Raw genomic sequence first — 20,999 nt, 5'->3', positions numbered from 1 at the left:
AGTCACATGATTTCATGTGTGAATACCGGCTACCTTAATTACTTGTTAGTACATTGTTTGTTAATCTAATAATTACCGCATTCGTTTTTGCTTAATTTAACTATCTTGAACTCATGAGCTGTTAACACATGATTACATCATGACTTTACTTAGAGGGGGACATCATCATTAACCCATTCTTAACTACTCATGAACTACTTTACACTGAATAACAATAGAAAAGTGTTCTGTCCACATCAACAGTTTAATCACAGGAGTTCAAGAGTAGTTATGGATGAGTTTATGGTGATGTGCCACTTTAAGCCGATTTCTGAGTTTGACAGGAGCACTTTTAGCATAGCTTAGCATAAATCATTGAATCGGATTAGACCATTAGCATCTCACTTAAAAATGTTAAATAAATTTTGCTTAGTTTCCTGTTTAAAGCTTGACTCTACTGCAGTTACGTCACGTACTGGACACAATAAAAATGTCGCCGTAGGGAAGAAACAACTCATCAGAATAAATCTTTACTCTAAAAAATAGATATATATTTTTGCTTGATTTAATAGAGAAGTTTCCTCTCAAACCAGGAGACTCTTTCAAGCAGAATTATTTATTGAGAACATGTTGGTTGTTCTGCAGTCAAACAGTCATCTTTAAAAAGTCTACAGAAGTCTGCAAGAAAACTTTGAGTAAGATGCTAATGGTTTAATCCGATTTAATGATTTATGCAAAGCTAAGCTAAGCTAAAAGTGCTCCTGCCAGACCCGGAGATTGGCTGAATGGATTCAAATAGGCAAATATAGTAAAATGTCACCGTATTTCTATAAAAAGAGAGAAAAGTTCCTTTATGAAAAAAAAAAAAAAGAATTTATTTTTACTTGATTTAATGTCAGAAAGTTGCAGTGTATATATATATTTTGTTTTTACCTATGCGAAGAATCTTAAGATTCGTCCAATACCAGGAGACTCTTTCAAGCTAAATTATTTATTGAGAACATGTTGGTTCTTCTGCAGTCAAACAGTCATCTTTAAGAAGTCTACAGGAGTCTGCAAGAAAAATTTACAAAAATCTTTTTTGAAATGTTTGAGTAAGATGCTAATGGTCTAATCCGATTCAATGATTTATGCTAAGCTAAGCTAAAAGTGCTCCAACCAGACCTGGAGTTCGCCTGAATGGATTTAAATATGGTAAAATCACACTGCATTGCTTAAAAAGAGAGAAATGTTCCTTTTTTGTTGGCATAGTAAAAGTTTAAAACCAATGAGAAGTGAAAAATACAGGTTTGTCTAGTGCCATCTTCCCCATAATATATGTTTGCGCTCGGATAATTCTGAATTGAAGATAAAACTTAAATTGAAGAAGACTTAAATGCAAGAATTCTGGGAAACTAAGTGCAAGAGCTTATACTACCTCATGGAAGATTTTTGCAAAGAGGACAGAATAAACATATTTCATAAGGATGGAGCGAAAAATCTAGTGGAGGCAACAAGTGAAGGTTTTTTTTTTTGTTTGTTTGTTTGTTTTTTTCTTTTTGCAGAAACATTCAAGTTACAGTTTTTCCCGAAAACGTCTACATTATAGGCCTACGATGCTGGAGTATTGCCTTATTTGATGGGTCGCCTACTTGTATACTACACTACAAGGAAGACAGTGCAGGATCCACGTAAATCTACAGATCTACCAATAAAAGGTGTCTGATTAAATTAGTATGAAGGAGAAGAGTAAAAAGAAAGTGGATATGACTCTAGTTGAGCCAGCTGTTCTTCATGACCACATACAGTACGTTATGTGGATCAGGCTGGTGAAAAAATCAGTGGCTATTTCCACAGACAAAGACACACAAAGTGACCTATACAGTATTGCTGTATGCTTTGAGACACACACACACACACACACACACACACACACACACACATATTTGAAAGGCCATTAACTTTCATGTTTCTAGTCCCATAATGTCCATTTACTAGCCAGACATTAACATACAAGGACAAACTTGGACACTAAACACCCACCGGTTTGGATGAGAAACACCTAGAACAAAACTGGGTAAAGAGCCATAGACACACAAGGAAAAATAATGAATTGCTGAATGTTTTGTTGTTTTTTTTTTATCTTTTGTTTTTTTTTTCTACAAATGGACGCATAAAATTCAAAAGTTAAATTACTGTACATAAAAAAGAAAATCACAAAACACTATTAGTGCTGGTTGATGAGTTGATTAGAGCTAGTTTTTTTTTTTTTTGTCATTAATACTAGTCTACTAGTTGAGACACCAAGGCCACGATAAACACATCAATGACCAACGGAGTAAAGCTTCCTACTTTTGGTGTGCGGTAGGCCACAAATCCAGACATACTTTTCAAAAATAAAAAGAGACAATAATGCAATATAATATCTTTGGGCATGTTTGTATCTATAACACATTTGAATCTTCTAAATCCGAACAACAAAATGAAAATTTAGGGAGTTTAAATATCACAAAAATCGCATGTAAAATGTTCAAAATGCAAGGCTTGGTTCCTCGGGTCATGTTTGTAAACCTCCTTTTGAAGGTGGTGAACTAAACAGGGAACCTTTGTTCCAGTAAGGCCACATCTAATGGTAGACACATCTCCAAATCGTCCCCTTAGGACTGAATTAAAAAAAAAATGTTTAGGAAGACAAAACACTGGATGTTCAACGTTATAAAATGGCACTGAAACTTTAGGAGTCGGTCAGAACTTGAACGTCACAAACTACAGTAAACTCTCTGATATTGATATGTGAGATATCCTACATGTGCTCTAGAACAAAACTACTCTACGGCTACCGTATTGAAGAGACACGTTGCATCCAAAGCCTCTATATGCAGTATATTGTGTGTTTTCTAGATTCCCAAATAAGACACAGAGAGATGGCGTCGTTCCTTTCGTGAGATCTAGACATGTCAGTGATGAAATGCTTAAAGGAAGCGTAGCGCATATCGTAATGCAGGCAAGGCAGAGGCGTTGCTTAAAGCTTTTTTTTTTCTTTTAAAAGAGTTCATAAAAACCAATGATAAAAAACAGGCCCTCTAAGTTTCTCCCAAATGAATGAAAAACAAAAAGGTATTACAAAATACAAAGTATCAAAACCGAAGGTGTCCAAGCGAACGGGTGTATATGAAAGTATCTATATACAGAAAACCAACAAAACCAAGCTCAGAGGTGGGGCACAACCTATTTGGTAACAAAAGCGTACAATTATAACGTTTGATATAAAAAGGTATGGAGGGGACAAAAATGTACCTTTACTAAAGCTTATACAATATCCTTGGTCCATTAAAAAGGGTTATCTCGCAATTTCAACGGGAACCTTTTCCGAAGAGTTTTGACCTCTCAGGCTTTTATACACAGACTGAAAGAAAACCATTTTCAGTCAATGCATTTTGCACACGGCTGATGAATCTTGTCTTCCGGTCTTCAACACCTGTTTAAAGGTGCTGGTGTTTCTCTCAGGCATTGTCTAATGCTAGCACCAAACCGGCTATTACTAGCACCAAACCACAAGAGGGCGCTGAAGATCCATCTCAAATATTTAGTCCTCTCCACAGGTTTAGCCTTTTCACTGATCAATCCCTTGATTTCCGTCTCCACTTTTAAGGGATTTACCTTTGAAATTCAATATGCAGCACTTTTACAACGTTTCTAGTCTTAGTTTCACATACGGTGAGTTTGTGTGTTATAACACCACAGCGGCAGCTGCATTAGAGGATGATGCTGTGACGGCATTATTGGTGCCATACGGAGCTGTTTCTCCATTCCCTCCTGTGCTGTTCCCGCTTATTGAGAGTAAACTGGCACTGCCCGTTCGTAGGATGGCGCCAGCGGCGCTGCAGTGTGGTCGTGGGCCGGGTTCAGGGGTGTATGTGAACGTGAGTGTCGTGGAATAGATGATACCGTCATTTCGGACCAGCGTCACAGGCACCTGCACTGGCTGTCGAACCCACCGCCAGCCCTCCCGAAACGCGGAGATGTCTGGGACGACGCACAGCATGCTCTCCCCACACCTTCAGAAGAAATATAATGATTATTATTAATAATTCAGTCCTTCACTGCAAGCAGTATGTTGAACTGACAGGATTAATAAAAGTGCACATTTTCCATTAATGACCACATAAGACTTTAATACGGATTAAACGAAACCTATAAGGTCTTTATTACAGGCTGTAAGATATTAACGTCAATTACTGTTGCACTAAAAGGGCACCTATTTAAACCCTTTGATAAGATGCAAGTCATATAAGCCTTTGGTGTATCCAGATGGTGTCTGTAAAGTTTCAACTCAAAATGCCTATCAGATTATTTATTATAGCCTCCAGAATCTGCCCATTTTGGTGACTTGACTACAGTGTAGCTGTTTTTGTAGCCTGTGGCTTTAAATGTAAATGAGCTGCATTTTCCCACCCACCACTGCCACATGCGCCTCTGCTTCCCATCATGCGTTACATCAGATAAATAGCAGTCAGTGATAGAGACAGACACAGATGAAGCTGAAATCCAGCTCAGTAGTCAAAAATACCAAGTAAGTTTATTTGATGTATTTGTAGTGGAGTTTATTCAAGCCTTTCTGGAATGATGAGTCTCACACAAATGCTAATTAATAAATTAAAATGCAAATAAATGTTGTGTGGATGTGTTTGTATATGTTATTATATAAACGTGACATCTGTCAATTAATTCGGTGCGCTGGGAAAACTGCACTAGTTTGTCAGGTTGCGTTGGGCCTCAAAATCACAGTGGCTGCATCCGAAACCGCCTACTACTCAGTAGGTACTGCATTTGAATTTAAACGTACTACTCGGCCGTTAGAAAAGTACGTTCTATACAGTATGAAAGTGAAAAGTATGAATGGAATTCGGACGTACTAAATCCGCCATTTTTTCATTGTCACGTGACCTACCTGCGTAGGTCGCTTTACTCCCATTCATGAATTCGCTCGCAGGGCATCATGGGATAGCGCAGCATGCATGCGATGCGCACTCCAGAATCTCGCCGGAAGTAGTAAGTCATCCGGGTACTTCTCGCACACTGATTTTCGAATACTATGAATTCGGACATACTACTCGGCTCGCATACTGATTTTAGCGTCCTATATAGTATGGAAGTATGCGGTTTCGGACGCAGCCAGTGATTTGGGTCCTAATTTAACTTCAGGATATTTAAAAAAAGAGACCTATTGTGTTTATATCACTCCAATATGACAGTGGACACACTTTGCTATCTAACATCTGTTGTGAATTATATCTCTTTGAAAAAGTTTTACTGAGATGGACTGTTGACCGATGACTGTCGCCCTGACTGGGTATCTTTACTTGGACAGAGAAATATTAAGACCTGTTTAAAATGATTTAAGACCTACAACACACTATTTTAGCGAATATAAGAGTTCTAATGGCCTAAAATTTAGATTTTGAAATTCAAGACATTTTAAGACTTTTTAAGGCCCTGCAGACACCCTGTAATTGCTTGTAATATAAGTGTAAACTACACATTTCATTTAAATGCAGTGCCTGAAAACACATTCATGTCTCACTAAATATTTGAAGCATACTCTATCTGTCAAGAGTACTCCTTGAAAGCATGCTTAAACAAATTTGTTTCCATACATTTTTACATTTCAGTAAAGCAATTCCGTTTTATTTTGATGTGACAGTAAAAGTTAGGTAAAATATTATTATTTCACATAGATTGGCCTATATTGACTTATATTTTGTTTGTGTTTATCAATCAGTATCTGAAATAAATAAACTTGATTCAAAACTCATTCATATGCTCATCCTTTATCCTTTATCTATCTCTTATGTTGCTAAATGAGTCCAGAAAGCTTTATAGGAAGTAACAAAACGTAAATGTCTTCTCAAATCTATACCTGTACATGGTCTCTGCCTCTACATCACCAAACCACACCCGCAGAGTTGGAGAGAAGTTCTGTCCTGTGAGCTCCAGCATGGCTACATCTCCACCACCATTTAACTGCTCAAACAAACACACACACACAATGTACACACAACAGGCAGAGACGTGTAAAGAAAAAAAAATGTCTAAGTACAAAATGTTCCCGGATCAACATCCTTCTTGATTCTGGAACAACATTCCAATCAACCAATCAGATGTGAGTTTACAGCTCTACAGCTCAGTTTTAGGAATAATTAATGAGTAGAGGTAGGAATTAGGACTGAAAACCGGTAACCCATTGTCTTCCATAGTGTCTGTTTTTCCTACTATGGAAGTAAATGGTTACAGGTTTCCAACATTCTTCAGAATATCTTCTTTTGTGTGGAACAGAATAAAAAATGGTTTGGATCAAGTCAAGGGTGAGTAAATGATAACACAACTTGTACGGGTGAACTATCTCTTAATGTTTGAACCTGAATTATGTTCCAGAATTAACATTTGTTGACTAAAAAAAATGTGTCTAACTGTAAAAATCAGTGTGTATGTGTTACCTGTAAGCTCTCGACCACAGGCACAGGTGTGACAGGTGTGTGTACGGGGCCCATGCCCTCATAGAAGGTGTATTCTGCTTTATCAGTGCTGATGATTGTCCAGGAGGCACCATCATTTATCATCTCTTTATTTGGTTCCTTTGGGCATGGAGTAGCCTTCACACAAACAAAACACACAGAGACACAGTTAAGTCAAAAACAGCAGTTCATAAAGACAAATGCTAGGCATGACATATAATCTAATGGTCATTATCACAAAATAAACCCCCCAACAATCAGGAGTCTTGTTAAATCAGCCTAAGGGGGTGTATTTTGCGATAAAAAATAAAAATAAATAAATAATAAAATAAATAAACAAATAAAAATGACAAACAAACAAACAAACAAAAAATAAATAAATAAATAAATAAATAAATGGAGTACAAATGACCGAAGTTTTATTTGAATCTAATTTCTGTTTTACATCTCCCTGTCTAGAATTAAAAAATGAACTTTCCATAAAACTTGGAATAGACCCCACAGACAACCTGAAAACACATTTATCACAGTAAACCGCCAGTAAGAAATGATTTACTTTGAATTTCTAATAAGCGACTCACTTGAAATTGGATGATCCTCTCTTGAGAAAGGCACAGGTACATCCTTTCCGTATCCTTCAGGTAAAAGGCACACTTATGCAGCTGCGAGACGGGGTCATCTGCATCCAGCAAGGCCGTCTGCTTATCCACCTTACGGATGATCTGTGTGTGTGCGTTTGTGTAATGAGGAAAAGAAATAGGATTGATTAGAGCCTGTAGCCAACAGGCAACAGTTAAGATGACAATGTACAAGCTGACTTTTACAAGTAAAAGACCTGATAGTATACTGAGAGGGGATTTTTTTTCGTCTCCCTTTTCCCAAATGTATCTTATTTCCTCTTTCTAAAATCTATCTCACATCTGACCTGTCTTCATCTGGTATCTGTGATGTTTGTGTATGGTAGAGGGGGTCCAATTTGCAGGACTCCCTGAGTTCATCAAGATTCTTTGGAATCATCTTCAATGCCTCTTCCTTTATTTTACCACAGACATGGTCAATAATGTTCATATCTGGTGACTGGGCTGGGCAATCCTGGAGCAGCTTGACTTTCTTTGCTTTTAGGAACTTTGATATGGAGGCTAAAGTAAGACAAGGAGCGCTATCCCGTTAAAGAATTTGCCCTCCTGTGGTTTGTAATTTTGTAATTTCGCTACATGTAAAGGTGTATGTGACAAATAAAAGGCTTCACCATCATTATCATCATCAATTATGTACAGTTGAAAACAAAATGAAAAATGTGAAATTCTTCAAAATTGTCAATGTTTTTTTCCCAAGTGTTGTTTAATTATTATTTTTAAACATAACAGTTTCAATAACTAATTTCTAATAACTTCAAATAAATCTTGTCTTTGCCATGATTACATATTGAAATTAGTTACATGATTAAATTAATATTTTACTAGTTTTTTTTTGCATGATATTAGTATTACATTTTGGTTAATTAGGCAAGTGATTGGACAACAGTGGTTTGTTCTGGAGCCAATTAAAGAAAACAGATCTTATAATTGCTATTCATTTTGACATTAGTCGTTTTTACATTGTTACTTTTTAAGTTTGGCTAAAAAAAAGTTTTCCAAAACAAAAAAATGTAATAGTAAATACTGTGGAAAAAAAAAAACCTTGTTCTGTTAAACATGGAAATATTTGGAAAAAAAAAAAAAGAATTAAATAATTTTGTCTTCAACTGTAAACATGCTGTCATTTATATTAACAAATAAGATGATAACAGAGATAAGCGATAATAGTTTGGGAGGAAAATCATCAGTTAAGTGAAGACACACACATTGACGAGGCCTTACCAGTCTAGGAAGAGCCATGCCAGTCACGGAGCACACCAGTTTGACAGTTTGTCCGTAGTGAATGTATCCGTCTCGAACAGTGAACTCCTCTCCCTCCGACTCTTCATCATCCACTACAACACAATTAAAAAGACTAAGCATATCCTGTGTGATCAGACCCTACATAATGGTTGTCAAAACACTATTATTCAGACCAATTAGTTTTTCAGGATTTGTATTTGTAATTTTTGTGATAAAAATGACAAATTTTCTGTTGGTAATTCTCAGAAATTTGCAAAAAAATATATACAGATATGCAATCTTCATGACACAAATCTCATGACACAAATATTAATTTGGTCTCTTGTCAAGACAAAATCTACAAAAGTAAGGAAGGTTGTTTAGACCATTTCAATGTGGTCATTGGCCGATGAAAATTTACTGCCTGTTATCAATCTATTTCATAACTGTAACAAGAGGCAATTCAATCATAACTTAATGTTAAAGCAGCTATCATAACATTATTTATCAATATGTGGCTCTTTTTGTATTCTCAGAAGCTATAGAAACAAAAAGAAAATGTTAAACAGAAAATACATTAGCACCTTTGTTATTGTTTACATTCCTGAATAACTCTTATTTTAACCTATGACCTTACTTTCTCTTTCTCAGATTTCGCTCCAATGAGCATCTGATACCATGTACATCCCTCAGGACATGCACTAGGGATGCATTAATTCATTTTCTTTTCGACTTTATTAATCTGGGGTCGCCACAGCAAAATGAACTACCAACTTATCCAGCACATGTTTTACACAGTGGATGCCCTTCCAGCTGCAACCCATCACTGGGAAACCAGCCATCCATGTAAAGCAAAAATAATGTCCTTCAATTTGGTCATGTCCAGTCATCATAATAATGTCATCATCCTAGAACCAATCTTCTTCATTGTAAACTGCTTGCTTTTCTGTCTGTTCCATTGCTCCAATAGTTAGATGTTTGCTCCCACTTTCTTTTGCAATCTCATCAAAACTTAGATCTAAAGCTCAGATACATTATGTCAGATGTGGGTTATGCTTTTCAAAATGAAAAAAACTAAATAAAATACAAAAGCTGCAATGACTGCTGCTTTTAACATGTTGCAACTGTTTATGATTCAGATATTTCAGACATAGTGTAGTGGCAAGTAAACATGATTTCCTTAAGCACACCTGTATAGTCAACTTTGCTCTCAGGGTTATATAAGACCGCAGCTAGACCTCCGCCTAAACATCACATAAACTAAGTCAACTGTGGTTAGGTGCTGTTTAGATGTCAGATTTCTAAAAAGTCCTCAAGTAGTTTAATGAGCCACTCATTAAAAAAAAAAAAAACTTTGTACTCTGCAACTGCTCATACTTTCAGTTTGGAGTTGATGTGAAGTTTTTAAAGCAAGGATACATTAATCTGATAAAAAAAGTGTATAAAATTAATAATAATAAGAAATGTTACTTAATTTCTGTGTGATGATGTGATCATAAAAACAATAAAATGCATCTGAAAAATTATCTTTGCCATTGCAGGAATAAATAATATTTAAAAATACATTAAAACATTCAACAGTTTAAGATTGTAGTAGTTTCACATTATTATTCTTTTAATGTCTTTTTGATCAAGTAAATGTAGCATGCCCCTAGCCAGGGGGAGTTCGGGTGGTTCGAAAGACAAAGCCCCCATTGACAAAGCCCAGAAATTGACTGCTCATTTGTCCCACTTGACATCACAAATTATTAAAATGACCAATAGAAGAAGAGGACAAATAAAATTTTTAACTATTCAACTGGACAAATTCTGAGGAAATGAGCTGGCCAGTTTGTTATTTGACTTCCAGTCTCATTTACTTCCATTAATTTTTAGATGTTAAAAACAGCTTGATACGCTGCTTGCAAACTGATGTTTTATCGTTATATTATTCTATTTTGTCTGTATAGTCATGGATATATAGTTGTTTATTATTCCTAGTCACTTCTCCCTTACAGTAGGTAGCCAAATAAATGTTAAAATGTCATGAAAACGCAGCATTTCATCCACATAATTTAATAGAAAATGAAGCAAATACCTGCAAAAATGTCCACTTTTGAGAAAAAAAGAACCACCCCTTTCGAATAGACTGGTTACGGGCCTGTGTAGCCTTTGTGCAAAAGACTACCACCAGCTTTTGTCTATCTCTTTTTGGTCTATCTCTTTTCACTGCATTTCCATGTGACATTCTGTCAAAAATCAAATACTTTGTTTCAAGAGATAGAAAAATACCATCCTGTCCAGCTGATGTGAGGGGTCTGGATGCAGACCTGGTGCAGTGCAATCTGAGTTGCATCAAATGCTTTTTAATGCGCTCACCTAAACCCAACCATAACCCTACCCATCACAGTGACGTCACTCCATTGAGTGCATTGTGTCTGACATTGCATCGCTGAGTGATGCAATCTCAGCTTGCATCATACAGGCTGCATCCAGATAGTATTGAAACACGCACCTCGAAATAAAGAGAACATGATGATAGAGAGTGACTGGCGGATGTTACAAAAAACAGTTCAGAAAGTTTTAAATATGGATTTTATTCCTTACCAGAATGCATGAATTCATTAAAACAGACCTTAAAGGTTCAGGACACACTGGAGAACTTTTTTTTATATATTAACAGATGTGTGTGTGTTGAGCATCAGTTAAGACAATGTTAGCACCTGTCAGCTTTAATTGTGGGGAAAACTGGATAATTTTGAGCTTTTGTCAGCTAATTTCAGCTTCCGGGTTTAAAATTATTTTTGGGGCGGGATCAAAATCGGCGACGTAGCGCAGTACTGCAAGTCCAATGATGACGCGTCGGTTTCTCATTATTATTCATAGCTGAGTTTTCTCATCCTATGAGAAGAGTCGGCTGCTTAATTATTCATGAGACCTGCCAGACCTGCCAGAGTCGAGCCCGAGCTGAGACACGGACCCAAGCACACAGTTTTTAGCCGTTCATGAAGGCTCATATGCGTTTGTTTCTATGATCCACGGGGTTTGTTGCATGTTTTCCCCCGCGATCTTGTCAGGGCCAATCATACAGCAAAGCTGTGTGTGTGCTGCTAGCATTTTTGTTGGGAGAGCAGCACGAGAATTAGAGAATGGCGGACGCTATCTTTTCCCTGCTGAAAAATCCAGCTTAAACCAGCCTAGGCTGGTTGGCTGGTTTTAGCTAGTCGACCAGGCTGGTTTTAGAGGGGTTTTGGCCATTTCCAGGCTGGTTTCCAGCCATTTCCAGCCTGGTCTTAGCTGGTCAGGCTGGGAGATGACCAGCTAAAACCAGCTTGACCAGCCTAGCCAGGCTGGGAGCCCAGCCAAAACCAGCTATGTCCAGCTGAAACCAGGCTGGAAATGGCTGGAAACCAGCCTGGAAATGGCCAAAATCCCTCTAAAACCAGCCTGGTTGACCAGCTAAAACCAGCCAACCAGCCTAGGCTGGTTTAAGCTGGATTTTTCAGCAGGGTTATCAGGAGTTCGTTCACATTCAGACACATCACTGTGCTGCTGTGTTTGCCTAAATCCTCCAGATTACCAGCAGGGCTAATGGTTAAAATAGACAGGTCAGGAGACCTGCTGCACTGAGTCCGCTGGATACGGGGATTGAGGGAGAAGTCCTCATTTATAGTGTTTACATGAACACACTTATCTTTATAATGAAATAAATTGTGGTTATGTGCATATGAAATTACGAATAACAAGTGTAGCAGGGCATTAAATCACTGTTCATTTCTTTGCATTTTAACTTTGTAAACTATAAACTCAAGCGTCTCCTCACGGTTTGTCTCATTTTGTGAGCTAACTGTCAACAACAGTTGTTCGCTCCCCTTCTCGCCTGCTGGCTACGCCCACTCCTGCCCGATGCTCGCGGAGCTCCACGCCCATTAATCATGCATCTTTTGAAAAAATTCTAAAGTAGACTTTAACCGAAAGTGCGGGGTGTCATGGCCCTTTAACTCCGAGACGTGTGAAGCATTTTTATTTTACGGATTTATTAGATGAGTTTTAGACTGCTGATATAAAAAAAACTGCCAAATACCTGCCATATGTAGAGCTGGAAAAGGTCAAGACTGTTTCTAAAAATAACTCTGATTGGATGATCTTAAGCTGACAGAAGAAAGACTTACACATCTAGGTTGACTTGAAGGTCAGTAAATCAGGGAGTAAATTTAATTTTTATATAAAATAGTCATGGTGGAGCAGTGGGTTGCACAATCACCCCACAGCAAGAAGGTGACTGGTTCGAGCCCCGGCTGGGTCAGTTGGCATTTCTTTGTGGAGTTTGCCTGTTCTCCCTGTAATGGCATGGGTTTCCGCCAGGTGCTCTGGTTTCCCCCACAAGTCCAATCACATGCGCTATAGGGGAATTGAATAAACTAAATTGGCTGTAGTGTGTATGTGAATGTAAGAGTGTATGAGTGTTTCCCATTATTGGGTTGTGGCTGAAAGGGCATCTGCTTCATAAAACATACGCTAAATAAGTTGGTGGTTCAATCCGCTATGGCGACCCCTGATTAATAAAGGTGAAAAGAAAATGAATGAATGAATGAATTAAACTAAGCCTTCAAGTTTTAAAGACCATCCATATTTGTTGGTCTCTTTATTAAGATACAAACAAAAAGCACAGGAAATAACACAATTTAAAAAACAAAAGGACCACTGTATGTAACACAACCTCTCATCGAACTACTGTCTTGAACATTTTTTCAGTGAGAATCTTCTGAAGTGAAAAATGTTCCTTGCAGTACTTCACTAAATTCATCTTTTGATAACTAACTGATTGCTTGATTCTCCAAGTTCTCTAAGTCCCAAAATGCCTCTATAACATTAAGTTTAATATTTAATACATTTGTAAATTTTATTTCTTTCTTTCTGACTCTGTGGTCAACACTGTTTGTTTTAAATGTGCTATATAAATAAAAATTGGATTTGTTAATTAGGTTATAATCCAGTCACATGTCTGCCTGCTTAAAAAAAAAAAAAAAAAAAAAAAAAAAGTGCCATGGGATTTGTAAGTACCACTAACTGTATTCTTACAGTAGAGTGTTTCTATACTGGCGCACGTGTGTCAGACTTACAAAGGTGGATGAAAAAGGCTCCCCACTGCTGCGAGCTGGCGTGAAAGTTTCCTCCCTCGACATGCAGGTAACGTGTGCTGACCGTCTGTGAGCGCAGCCGGTTAAACAACGCCACTTTCGTTCCTGATGCTATACAGACTGCACACAGGGAAAAGGCACAAATCTGTCACCACTGAGACTTCAAAAGTAATCAAAAATCCTGCTTTAAAATTCCATTCATTTTTTCGATTTGCAAACTAGTATAAACTAATCTAGTTCAGTCAAATGGTCTCAAAAGTTTAAGCATAATGTTTTCAATTCACTCACTTTTTTAAATTTAAATAAAAATATATATATATTTTTAGTCTAAATTTTTTTATTTGAATTCAACAAATTCTAAAAGAAAAATAACTGAGAAAATGTTTTGAACGATTAAAACTATTTTTGTAGTTAATTCAATATTACTTATTAAAATGTAACAAATCCTGCAAAAACAAATAATGAGAAAATATACTGACAATATACAAACATATAAAACAAATGAATGACATAATCTTTTCTGTAGTACTTCGATCTTTTAAAATAATAATACATAATAAATACTAGTGATGTAACGGATCACAAATCTCCCGGTTCGGATCACATCATCACACATTTCAGTCACAGACTATTTTTCAGAGGCAGAATGGGGTGGAGACAAATGCCATTTGCTTTCTATTTATTACAAAAACAGCCCTGCGAGACACTTTTGGTTTCAACAAAAAGAACTTGCAACCTGTAATTTTATTAAAAATAAAATGAAAAAAAATCAGATGAGTAAAAATAAAGAGTAAAATATTCATTACTGAGAATAATTCACTGTTACCACTACTATTGTTGATAACGCTAAAATGTAGAAATCTAACATTATAAATTGTACAACCCACATTTATTATTTTAGTCTCATTTTCAGTAAATGAAATTCACTCATTAAACTTCATGTTTCCTTTCTAGATGATCAGTTCTGAAGAATTATTCAGGGGCATATTTTTGATGGCTGGTTGTCGCCACCCTTTGGTTAAATAATGTAATCGCTGCCTACAACTTTCAATGTTAAATGGATATGAGGGTGATTTTAATCTTTACTATAAACATCCGTGGTTTTATCTAAACTATAAACTATTCTCCCAGTAACTTCATAACAAATAAATAAATAAATAAAAAATACATAGCTAAAGAAACTAAAAAAAGACTTAGTCTTGTTTTTATTTTTGTGTGCAGCGATTGAAAGGATTATTAAAGATAGGCAAATCACCATCATTTATAATTTATGTTGCGTGGGTGTTGAGATCCTTATCTTTTAATGATTAATGGTGCAGGTTACGCTGAATGCATTAATGCAGGCTAAATAAGTAGTGACAGACAACACCTTTAATAACCTAAGAAACCCACCACATTCCCATTAACCCACCACAACTTCTTCTGTCATCATTATATTTTACAGAAAAGTCTGAATGCTTTCATACATGTGATTTGAATGACACAAGTGGTGATCTCTCTGCAATCGTTGCAAATTCAGGATTAATCTACAAGTAAAAAGTATTAATATGGAAAGTATAAAAAGTATTAATCCGCGGGTTGCATGTGTTCTGAACCATGGGATGTGATCTGTACGAATCACGGATGAACCGTCATTCATTAAACCACTAATAGATAAAAATAAAAATTATTTAAATACTTGATTATTATTCGTTTATAATTATTATTAAATATTTAAGATGAAATTATTAATTTGGAATTATTAATGAAATTACTTGATTGCTAAAACTCTAGACCAGTCAAATGATCTCAACATATACTGAAAAAGTTATTACTGAGGAAATATAATGAATAATTTAAGAAATATGATTTGATTGATTGATTAACATTTAATTATTCTTTTTATATAAATTATTTTTTTCAAATTAAACAGATCCTGACAGAAACATTACGCACAAAATATACTCACAATAGACAAATATGTAAAACGCTATATATTTATTTATTTATGTCAAATATTGACATAACGACACACTATTTTAATATATTTAAAAATAACTGTTTGTGTTTGTGTGCGTGTATTAAATATTAAATACATAGTTTTCATTGAAAACTAAAACTCTACACCAGTCAAATGATCTCAAAAGAATTAAAAGTGCTTCCTCTAGAGTTTTGTGTATGGTGAATGCACTCACGGTCTGCATTTTTGAGGGACTGTTTTTTTTTGGAAGGTTTGGAGATGACCTTGATCCTCTTGCTGAGGAAGACGCCGATGTCTGCGCTGTTCCCGTAAAACATCTTCACTGACAGCATGAAGTGCTTGCGTTTGTCTGAGTCTGAGATGTACAATGTTTTGGCTGTGCAATAGTTCTGCAGGGACGAGATTTGCGTATTCATGAGAAGAAACAAAACATAACAGTATGCTAATATTGCTGCTTTGGCCGAGTAGCTTGTGGCGTTTGATTTAGTCAGCATGTGTTACCTTCCCCTCTAGGTTGAGCTGCTGCATCTCCTGCTCGCTGTTCCCGATGCCGATGAATGCGCAGGGCTGAGACTCCTGCTCTGAACAGCCGTCTCGCTCCATCTGCTCCCGCTTCTTCTTCCATCCACAGCCCATCAGATATACACACGGGGGAGGACAGAAAAACCTGGACAAATGTGGAAAAACAAGAGTGTGAATGGCTGGAAAGTGTTTGTTTTGCTCACTACAACTGTTGAAGCAGGTGACACTGGCAGAAGTCATCTCTTTGCCTTTTCAGAACAAAGCATGAGTGGAGTTTGATAATGAAAACTTGCTGCCATGCTGTGTCTCAGGGGTTTGCCAGGGCATTTCTGGGGGAATATATTTTAATGTATTAAATATATTATATAATACTGAAAAAAATATTATATGATAAGTGAATGACTGAGCTCATTAAAAAGACAAAATGTACACTCACCAGCCACTTTATAAGGTACACCTTACTAGTATCGGGTTGGACAAACTTTTGCCTTTAGAACTGCCTTAATCCTTCATGACATAGATTCAACAATGTACAGGAAACATTCCTCAGAGATTTTACTCCATATTGACATGATAGCATCACGCAGTTGCTGCAGATTTGTCCGCTGCACATCCATAATACGAATCTGCCGTTCCACCATATCCCAAAGCTGCTCTTTTGGATTGAGATTTGTTGATTGTGGAGGTCATTTGAATACATTGAACGTATTGCCACGTTCAAGAAACCAGTCTGAGATGATTTAAGCTTTATGAGATAGTGTGTTATCCTGCTGGAAGTAGCCATAAGAAGATGGATACACTGTGGTCATAAAGGGATGAACATGGTCAGCAACAATACTCAGGTAGGCTGTGGCACTGACATGATGCTCAATTGGTAATAATGGGCCCAAAGTGTGGCAAGAAAATATCCCCCACAGCATTACACCACCAGCAGCAGCAGCCCAAACCGTTGATACAAGAAAGGATGGATTCATGCTTTCATGTTGTTGATGCCAAAATCTGACCCTACCATCTGAATGTGGCAGCAGAAATCAAGACTCATCAGACCAGGCAACATTTTTCCAAACTTCTATTGTCCAGTTTTGGTGAGCCTGTGTGAAGTTTAGCCTCAGTTTCCTGTTCTTAGCTGACAGGAGTGGCACCCGGTGTGGTCTTTTGCTTCTGTAGCCCATCCTTCTCAAGGTTGGACGTGCTATGCATTTAGAGATGCTCTTCTGCAGACCTCGGTTGTAACGAGTTACTGTTGCCTTTCTATTAGCTGGAAGCAGTGTGGGCATTTTCCTCTGACATCTGGCATCAACAAGGCTTTTGCGCTCACAGAACTGCTGCTCACTGGATATTTTCTCTTTTCTCTGTAAACCCTAGAGATGGCTGTGCATGAAAATTCCAGTAGATCAGCAGCTTCTGAAAAACTCAGATCAGCCCGCCTGGCACCAACAACCATGCCACAATAAAAAGTTACTTAAAATCCTCTTTCCTTCCTGATTTGATGCTCGGTTTGAACTGCAGCAGATCGTCTTGACCATGTCTACATGCTTAAATATGTTGAGCTTCTGCCATGTGATTGGCTGATTAAAACTGTGTTACCAAGAAGTTTAACAGGTGTACTTGATAAAGTGACTGTTGAGTGTACATAAAACGAGTAGCTAAAATGATTTTAAATCAATGATTCATTAATATAGCTAGTGGTTTGCCGTTTTATTTTATTAAAAAATATTTTGAAAATCAACCGATCCTGAAGTATACTGAATAATTAAAATATATACTGAATGAATAACAAATATATTAAATATATCAAAAATAACAATAAACAGGAAATATGAAATATGTTTTCTTTTTTATCTATTTATTATTTAAATTTTACATTCATTCATTCATTTTCCTTCGGCTTAGTCCCTTTATTCATCAGTGGATACCACAGCGGAATGAACCCCCAACTTCTCCAACATATGTTTTTACACAGCGGATGGCTTTCCGGGAAACACCCATACACTCACATTCACACTCATACACTACGGCCAATTTGGTTAATCAATTCCCCTATAGCACATGTGTTTGGACTTGTGGGGGAAACCATAGCACCCGGAGGAAACCAACATGAACACGGGGTGAACATGCAAACTCCACACAGAAATGCCAACTAGCCCAACCGGGACTCGAACCAGCGACCTTTTTGCTAACTGTAAAGTAGTAGTCTACTGTTCAAGGCAGAAAAGACATATTTTTAGCACATTTATAAACAATACTTCTAATAACTAATTTCTTTGCCATGATGACAGCACATAATATTTTATTACTCATTTTGCAAGATAATAATAGTCAGCTTAAAGTGACATTTAAAGGCGTTAAGCTTTATATTAATTAGGTTAACTATGTAAGTAATGTTAATTAGGCAAGTCATTGATAATATTGGATAATTATATTCATAAAAAAGCCAAACTAAAAGCAATACGAATTTCTCCAGAGTAAAAAAAATATATTACTGAGAAACATCATTATCAATTATTTATAGTTTGTATTATTAATTTATGAGCACTCAATATCTGAAAAATTGGATATTAATAAATCATTTTGATCAATTACAAAAACCCAACATAATAGAAGAGAAATATTACCCTACTGAAAAATCCAGCTCAAACCAGCCTAGGCTGGTTGGATGGTTTTAGCTGGTCAACCAGGCGGGTTTTAGAGGGGTTTTGGCCACTTCCAGGCTGGTTTCCAGCCTGGTCTTTGCTGGTCAGGCTGAAAGATGACCAGCCAAAACCAGCTCTGTCCAGCTTAGGCTGGTTTAAGCAGTTTTTTTCAGCAGGGATAGTGCGCGAGAAAACCATCTATGTTATAAAAATAACACAATTATTCATTACACTCAACAGTGCATCACACATTCAATTAAATATATCAGAATTACTTCAGATTGACTCTAGATGGCAGCAAAACACTTGCAGCACAACACTTGCCGCTTTCCAAACGCTCTGAAACCACCATCAACGAACGGTCACCAGACGATCAATCAGAAACTCCCAAAGCATCAACTCAACCAAACTTAAGCATCATGTACATTTCATACTCCAAAATCACCCGAGGAGCCCTGGTGTAGCATGGTCAATTTCATGTATGCTCATCTCGAGAGTGTATTGTGGATTAGCTCATCGATGTAGTGATGCTGAAGAAAACAGATATCAGTCAGCATGACCTTGAATACAGACACATGAAGTCTGCGTTTTCAGTTCACCGCACATCTTGGAGAAAACTCGTCTAGACGTGAGGCGGGGGAATATTCGTGACACAGACCTGCAGCTAATATCTGAAAACTGGTGCAATACAAGGGGAATAACAGCACTTCCACATACAGTCAGACTGAAACACGATGTAGACGTGAGTTAGGGGACAGACCCGAACCCTATCATGTTTAAAATAACACTCCACACACATACACGCACACACACACACCCACAAAAGAAAATAATTTTACACAGGCCCGGATTAAAAAATGTAGATTCCCTTAGTTACAATATTTTGTAGGGACCCCCTTAGAAGTTTATTGAATGAATAAATAAAAAAAATATGTCTATATTGCCCCAAAATACATATACATACATAAATATATATATACTACTAGTCAAAAGTTTGGGGTCAGTAGTATTTTACATGTTTTAAAATAAGCTTCTCCTGCTTCACAAGGCTGTATTTATTTAATAAAAAATACTGTACAAATTGTAAATTTGTCATCAACAATAATAGTATTAAAAGCAATAATGACTGTAGTAATAATTTAAAACAAAATACAATTAAAAAATCTAATTAAAAACTTTAATAAATATTTAGCAATATTTTTTTAAATTTCACAAATGCTGCCTTGATGAACAGAATAATTTTCATTACCAAAAAATAACAGAAAAAAACTTTTGACCAGTAGTGTGCTAGTATATTTAATAATTTATCTACAATCTTTTGCAGCTATATGTTGTTAATCCTTTTATATACTTAACTATGGTAATGGAATCTTTAAATAGTACAATCAAACACTTTTAATCTCATGAGTAGCTTTTTTCCCTCAAAATAAAAAATATAAAGTATTCATGCTAAAAGTACTTACTAGATTTAATAGTATAGTCAAAACAAGTGTTACACATGTAATTCTATTTTTAGTACACAGATTTCACTTTTTTAAAAGCATTCAATGGCTATTTTAATATATTAATTAATCTGATGAAAATTGCCGGTATTTAGTATCTACTTGCATTGATGCCCTTCTGAATTATAAATATACTTTTAAAAGTGTATTTATAGTGAATAATTTTCATTAATTTATTTTATGAATAAAACAACTGTAAAATGTAGGTACCGTAAGTAAACGGATTCTTTACACTATGTAAAATTGCTGCAATCTCTACATGTAGGAGATTATAGTAGATGATGTTTATAAAAATTACTTATTAAATACCCAGGAGGAACTTTATTATAACTTTATTTTCATTATTTACATTTTTTTTCGTTCATATTGGAAAAACAAAGGTTTCCAAACTAGGCATGGGCCAGTATTTAATTCTGATGGAATGATAACCTTGGATAAAAATATCACAGTATCATGGTTTTGTAATTACTGATAAAAAATAAGTTCTTTTTAAATGTCTGGGTCAAAAACAACAACATATTTTTCCCTTTGAACACAATATATTTCATTTAAAAAAACATTTATAATAGTTTTGACCTGCAGTAGCTTTTGATGCGAGTTTTCCTTTTAAGCTGAAGATACTGTTGCCCTAAAAAACTCAATAAAATAGTTGTACACATACCATAAGAATGGTATAACAAATTTTGGTGGTTTTAAAACCTTGACTTTTTCCAACTGTAAACCTTGAAAACGATTATCATCTCATGCCGATTCTGATCTGATATGTAATGGAGAGAAAATAAGAATGAGTTTTGCAGAGGGTGGATTTGCAAACTGGATTCATGATCGGTCGCATTAAAGAAATAATGCCATATGCCACTATAAATCCATTTGCATCTCGCTCAAAAATGACCAAAGAGTTTCCATAATTTTCCAATTTTAAGCTTGACT

The 20,999-nt window shown here is 36.2% G+C and overlaps 1 protein-coding gene across 2 annotated transcripts in view; it reads right to left on the bottom strand.

The window, feature by feature from the left end:
• Positions 1 to 579: 579 nt before the first annotated feature.
• The window catches only part of rbpjb (recombination signal binding protein for immunoglobulin kappa J region b), a 119,208-nt gene continuing 98,788 nt past the window's right edge, over positions 580 to 20,999 (bottom strand). The window contains exons 4-11 of one of the 2 annotated variants that reach the window (XM_087259657.1): positions 15,914 to 16,113; positions 15,627 to 15,801; positions 13,435 to 13,572; positions 8,333 to 8,445; positions 7,055 to 7,195; positions 6,456 to 6,611; positions 5,879 to 5,982; positions 580 to 4,016 (exon numbers count right to left, since the gene is read on the bottom strand). In XM_087259657.1, the coding sequence (XP_087115783.1) occupies positions 3,689 to 4,016; positions 5,879 to 5,982; positions 6,456 to 6,611; positions 7,055 to 7,195; positions 8,333 to 8,445; positions 13,435 to 13,572; positions 15,627 to 15,801; positions 15,914 to 16,048 (1,290 nt within the window). In that variant the 5' untranslated portion in view covers positions 16,049 to 16,113 and the 3' untranslated portion in view covers positions 580 to 3,688. 2 annotated transcript variants of the gene reach the window in all.

This window comes from Danio rerio, chromosome 7, assembly GCF_052040795.2.
Source record: "Danio rerio strain M-AB ecotype USA chromosome 7, GRCz13ab, whole genome shotgun sequence".
In the NCBI taxonomy this organism is placed as follows: Eukaryota; Metazoa; Chordata; class Actinopteri; order Cypriniformes; family Danionidae; genus Danio; species Danio rerio.
This window is presented reverse-complemented; position numbering and strand designations above follow the sequence as displayed.